The following is a 6,828-nucleotide window of genomic DNA, read 5'->3' as shown; positions in this document are numbered from 1 at the left end:
TGACTTGCACCTGAATCTATTAATGCATGCATGGGAATACCAGATAATAGCATGGTACCTTCAATTACGGCTGGGTCTTCTGCCGTATCTTGTCGTGTCAGATGAAACACACTTCCCTGCTGAACTCTAGCATTTCCGGTCGTCCCTTGAGGTTGATTCGTCAGTCGCGGCTTAGGACAATCCTTTGCAAAATGACCAGTCTGTTGGCAGTTGTAACAGGTGATTCTCTTCTTCGGGCAGTTCTGATTGAGATGCCCCTTCTCTCCACAGTTGTAGCAGCCTTTCATTCCAAATTGGCACGGCTTCCCATGGTGTTACTTCTGGCACCTTTGGCACGGAGTACTAGGTTTGAACTTCGGCCTCTGGGGTTCCAATTTCTTATCTGTTTTATAACTGCTTCCTTGTCGACTTTCTCCTTGAATCGCTTCAATTCGGCTCAGGTTGGCCTCAGTGGTAAAAGCTTGCAGCACCACTTCTGAATAGGACTGAGTATTTATACTACTCAATGCCCTCTGGAGTTTCAGGTCCAGCCCTCCCAAAAACTTTTGGGCCTTGATCCTTTCGTCTCCTTCATAAATGGGCATGTACCGGATTAATAGGCTAAAAGCATCTTCATATTGAGCAACAGTCATGTCTTCGGTCTGTTTTAACTCCATGAATTGTCTTTCCTTTTTCATTCTCACATTCAGGGGAAAGTATTTTTCATTAAAGAGCTCCTTAAATCGCTCCCAAGTGATGTAGGGAGCCCTGGCCCGAGGGTTCATTGCCCTCTTGACTCTCTTCCACCACCTGTCTGCTTCGTCTTGCAGCATAAAGGTGGCACAATTGACCTTCTCTTCTTCTCTGCAGTGCAGGTGGTCTAGTAGCTTCTCCGTTTGCTCGATCCAAAATTCTCCTTCACTAGGGTCTGCGCCAAGCTTCCCGTGAAAGATGGGAGGGTTCTGTCGACGATAAAGATCAAGCATGCTGACTGCATGGTTGTCTCGGGACTGAGTTTCTTGTATGAGTCCCACCACACTCCTCAGTATTCGCTCCATTTGATCTAGTCGACTACCTCCGATCTCCTGACTGGAGTCGCCTTCTGGATGCCTACTGGTGTTTCCTTCGGCGTTGCCAACTTGTGGGTTGGGCGTCCTAGGCCCGACTGCTAACCGTCTTTGAGTGTTCACCATCTGAAAGAAAAGTAGCATGCTGGATTAGACAACAGGATCTTGCCATTCGATTACCTCTATTGATATTATACATTCAGCTACAAAATGTTATATGTACATGCTACATAGTCCATAGATTACAGACAACACTGTATGCAAATAGTTAGGGTGTTTCTGAGATGGGTCTATTTTGGTCCTGATGACCTCCAAATCCAAATGTTCTTTTCATCATCAGATTCGTATGGGGGTGCCTCGGGGTCATTCATCATCACTTCTGTCTCTTCCTCGTCTTCAGAATCGGTGTCCTCGAACTCAAGAAGGTCATCTTCGGCCCAGAATATGGGTATGTCGTCTTCTTCTTCTGCTTCAACTGGATCTACCATCTCTTCTGCTTCCCCTAGCTCAATTGGGTTTTCCATACCTTCTCCTTCTTCCTCTAGTGGGTCCTCCATGTCTTCTTCGTGCTCCTCCACTGGTACTGGCTCGTACATTTCTATGAGTAGCTCGTGAACACGTGCGCAGTAAAGGCGGAATTCGGGGAACTGTTCGCCTTGATGCCGGACCCAATCTGTAAATTCCTGCAGCTCATCCTCCAATACACCGACCATCATATTTATCTGAAACTGAGCGAGTTCAGGCCAAAGTCGGTAGCTTGGGGGCACGTCGTCGATAATTTCTTCTATTTGGACGAGGTATTCCATGATCCCCTCGTTTGGTAGTGGAACTCAATGTTCCAAACGGTGTGCCCAATGGTCGACTAAGATTTGCTCTGAAAAATTTCCATCCATCCTGTCACCACAACTTTCGTTAGTATCCCTAATCGTTCTCATATTGGTACTCTCGTCCTGCTAGGCTTAATCCAAGTTTTCCTTCCTAGGTATTCTGTTTGGGCTCTGATACCAACTGTAACAGCCCGCCTTCTCGGACGTGTTATATCTTAGGAAATTTGGTCTATTTTTTTTTTTTTTTTGTTACATTATTCCCAAAATTCCCTAAGGCCTTATCTAGTGCTTGACAAGATGTTTACACTAGACGAGATGTTTACACTAGAAATTAAATACAAGCGGAAGCTGAATCGAACCTGCTCATACATTCACGAATATTTGGACATAATGTTTAATATAAAGTTATTACATACGCTTCTAAAATAAATGTACATGATTCTTGAACATAACATAACACATTTCCTCGTTCCCTGACGTCTCGCGTCACTACATACCTCCAGCCTCGGTGTCATCACTGCCAGTCCCGACTGGAACGTTGAATGTTCCAGGGGCAAACCCAAGTTAGATGATGAACCATCTAAGTAAGGGTACATAATGCTATGTCATGTGTGTATGCAATGTCTTACCTCGTAGGTGTCAACTACACCCTCATGCTACCTACCATTTTAGCGGCCACCTCTTTTGAAGCCGGGGTGTATGGGTGCACCCTTGGTAAGGTAGCGGTGCCAGTTCGTACTCCCTACGGCCTCATATGCATGTGTTCAATAATATCAACGTGCATTTATGCATTTCATAGTCATGTCATGGATGCAATCTACGTGATTGTTACATTTCATAGTATGTCAATATGACGTAAGCATTTTCAAACATTTAAGATTGGAACAGTACACTTACAGCTAATTTGCCTCGAAAAGCGTGTCGAGTAGCTATTCCTTAATCTCCTTGCTCACAAGGACTCCTACAATATACATTTATTTTTAGAACCACCATTTACTATATTTTTCATAATTTCTTCCATTTTTCTTTTGTTTCTAAGCTTTATCTTTTCGAAACTACATAATAATTATCTAGACTTCATAAAAATTTAATCTCTTTTTACTAATATTCCTTAAGTAATATTTCTAGTATTCCGAAATTTTCATGGAATTTTCCAACTTAAATTCCTATTTTTTCCTTATTTCATAATAGCTAAATATGTAATTATTACATAATAATTACCTAATCTTTCATTTAATCAATTTCTCTTTACTAATGTTTCTTAAATAATACTTCTAATATCCTGAAATTTTCTTGGAATTTTTGGAATTAAAAATCTTATTTTTCTCTATTTCCATAATAGAAAAATTCACTTAATAATTAATAAATTTAGCATTTCCAGAAATATTTTTCACAAAATATGTCATAAATAAAATTTCTGATTTAATAAAATTTTTTACAAAATTTTCTTTCTTCTATTTCTATTTTTCTTTATTTCTTTCCTTTCCTTTCCTTTTCTTTTCTTTTCTTATTTTCTATTTTTCTGACTGGCGCGTGCAGCCATGTGCCTGATATAGCCGTCTTCTCCGACGGCCAATTCGCCGCCGGCGACCCCTCTGGGCTTCCGAGCTTCGAAACAAAGCTCTCCCCCCCTATTTTTGACCTTCCGAACCCAAATACAACATCAAAATCAAGAAAAAATGGCACGAAATACCTTGATTTGCGCGATAAAGTCTCGGCTCCGGCGACTTGTGCAATTTTTCGGTGACGCTTGGATCTCCCTCTTCGCTGCCTCGTTGGCCTCCAAATTTTCCAGAAATGATGCCCACGACTTGAAGACCCCGCTCTCAAATCTCTCAAACTCTCTCCCAATCGGCTGATCTATGAATTAAAATTTTTGGATGCATGGGGCTTGCGCGACTTGGCTATTTATAGGCTGATTTCGACGTACCTTGCTTCCCCACCGTCCGCCGTGCGTCCCAGAGGCCATACCTAGGTCACTTCGTCATTAAAAACCCCTATCTTGCCCTGAAAAATCAATTTGCAGGCGTGGCCATACACTTGCCATGCGTTGCTTCTGTAAAATCTGGATTTTTCGGATTTGATTTGATTTTATATATATATATATATATATACTACGACATACATACATACATGCATATATTTATATATACTTATTATATATATACTATATATATACCTACGATATGCATATACTTATTTTTGCATATATAGTTTTTGTCATAACTCATATTATTTCATTTACATATTTATATATTTATTTATATTTTAGATATAGACATACTTACACATAGTAAGCACACTTTAATTATACATCATACCAAGCTAATATAAAATATAACTAAATATAGTATTAATTTTTATTCATAATTACTTAGGCTATTACAGCTTACACTAGCGGTCACGCGCGCTCGGGAGGAGCCAAGGGATGCGGGTTCGAGCCTTGGGGGAGCCTGCGCGTGACTGGGAAAAAATGATTGATTTTTAATCAGCCTCAAGCACCCAAAACGGCGTCGTTTCATGTGAGGTGATCGACAGCATTTAGCTGCCACGCGGCGCTCGCTGAGCCGCTTCTTTTTTTTGCCTTTAAATGGCTATTTGTAGTGTGTGTTCGAGCAGAGGAGGTGATTAGTGGTTAATTTTGTAAAAATTTTGTTATAATTATACCCTTCTTTTGATCTTAAAAATGGCTTAAATTAGATATTAATATATATTTTATGGTTATATGCAACTTTAAATTGAAAAATGAATGAAATGAAGTTCTAAAGTAAATAATAATAATATATAAAATTATATATAATACATATACATCATTATATGCATGCATGTAATATATATATAATATAATATAATATATATATATGTGCCATGTGTAATACATATATATAATATATAATTTATTAATAACATTAAATTATTTTTAGGCATGAAGAATTCAAGCCCATGAAGACTTAAAGTCCATGAAGAATTCAAGCCCATGAAGACTTAAAGTCCATGAAGAATTCAAATCCATGAAGAAATCAAACCCATGAAGAAATCAAGCCCATGAAAAATTAAAGTCCATGAAGAATTCAAACCCATGAAGAATTCAAGCCTATGAAGAATTAAGGCCCAATTTGAGCAATCCATGGAAGATATTATTTGGAGAAGGCCCAGGGATTATTTTTAATCCTAATGAAGATTAAAAAATCAATTTATAGAAATATATTTTTATTTTTTATGTGAGAGCTTTATTAGGTGTGTTTTTTAGTTAAAATCCATTTAACTATTAGGTGGATATTATAGCTAAAATCCATTTAACTTTATGAGTGCTTTATTAGGTATGTATTTTAGCTAAAATCCATTTAATATTAGGTGTGTATTATAGCTAAAATCCATTTAACTTTAAGTGTGTGAGTGCCCATTAGATATAATTATGTCTAATTGAATAATTGAAATTGTGTGGTTTGTATTGTATCTTGTGGCCTATAAATAGCTCACTTGATTGCATTTGTAAGTGTGATTATTATTCTTGAATCAAAGTTTAGTTATTTCCTTAGAATTCTCTCTTTGAGAATTGCTTTTGTTCTCTCTCATTTTCTTTAGTTTTTTCTCTTGTGATCTTATTTCTTCCTTTCTTCTTTTAAATTCTTATGTCATTTATTATTACTTTATTATTCACCGCCTAAATGGCCGGTTAATTTGTGCCTTTAAATTTCTACAATTTTAATTCTTGTCATTTAATTATTCACCGCCTAAATGGACGGTTAGTTTATGCTTTTAAATTTCTGCAATTTTAATTCTTGTCATTTAATTATCCACTGCCTAAATGGCCGGTTAGTTTATGCCTTTAAAATTTCTTGTCATTTAAATTCTGTTATTTAAATTACGTCGTTTAAATTCATGTCAATTAACTTTTAAATGGAAATGAGTAGCTAAATCTAATCTTGGGTTAAGGCAAGGACAGTGTCCAACGCCAATGATTCCCAAAGAAAGCTGCGCTTTAAATAAGTAACATTAATTTAAATTTCAGTATGAGTGTATCTTAATTATTGAGAAATCATTAGGTTTGGATTGGAGCGTAAGCCTAACTTAGAGCTTTCACGTCACGCATGAAAGTTACTAGACCTGGAAACGCTATCATACCCAAACCCGGATGATTAATTTAGTTGTCTTGTATATTAATTGTAATTGGATTTATGGTAGTTGCTTAAATTAGAATCTCACGTATCATGTATGGGGATTGCTTAAACTAGAACTATCATAATCTCTAATTGCATTTAATAACAAACCCTCATATCTGAAATTAAATTAATGTTACTAACCTTATCTGTTAAAATTAGGGAATCAACGGGTTGGCACTGAAATTGTCTTAACTCAAGTACTATCCAATTTTATATTCTTACTTAAAGTATTTATTTCAATTACTGCCTTAATTTATTTCCTAGTATCTGTTGTTTAAAAAACCATAAAAAAACCTTGTTGCCAATTTGTCCAAATGCGTGTGTGCTTGTGTGACATTCTTTTTATTTTGCCATAAATAAATCTCTCAGTGGACGACCTGGACTCATTCAGAAAATATAAATTTAAGTTTGGATTACAACTGCACTCGTACACTGACGAGTATAAACCTCTCACCTAAATAAAGAAAAAAAATATAAAATTTTTATTGTGTTTTGTTTTGTGTTTTAATTGCAGGGTGGGAGTGCAGCCAGGAGGTCGTGAATTAGCATGGAAAAATTGGGAGAAGAAGATGGCGCAGAAATGGGAAATTTGAGGGAAAAAATCAAGATTAAATGAGATTTAATCGAAGTTTAATTAGCCAAGTAAGTAAAGAAATATGTATTAATTATTCTGTATGGTTGGAATTTAATTTTGGATCTGATTTTGTTAATTTTTGGAGTTTATGTTAATTTGCAGCGTGTATTAATTTGGTGACGTGCGAGCATGAAAACAGTAGAAACAGCTAAATAGAG

At 36.8% G+C, this 6,828-nt stretch overlaps 1 protein-coding gene across 1 annotated transcript; it reads right to left on the bottom strand.

Annotated features, from left to right (window-relative positions):
• Positions 1-314: 314 nt before the first annotated feature.
• On the bottom strand, positions 315-1,172 carry LOC127788043 (uncharacterized). Its single transcript, XM_052316164.1, has one exon. The coding sequence runs from the start codon at positions 1,170-1,172 to the stop codon at positions 315-317; it is 858 nt and encodes a 285-aa protein (XP_052172124.1).
• Positions 1,173-6,828: the final 5,656 nt, after the last annotated feature.

The sequence above is a fragment of the Diospyros lotus genome, chromosome 13, assembly GCF_014633365.1.
Source record: "Diospyros lotus cultivar Yz01 chromosome 13, ASM1463336v1, whole genome shotgun sequence".
Lineage (NCBI taxonomy): Eukaryota > Viridiplantae > Streptophyta > Magnoliopsida > Ericales > Ebenaceae > Diospyros > Diospyros lotus.
Note: the sequence above shows the minus strand (reverse complement) of the source record. Positions and strands in the feature narration are given on the sequence as shown.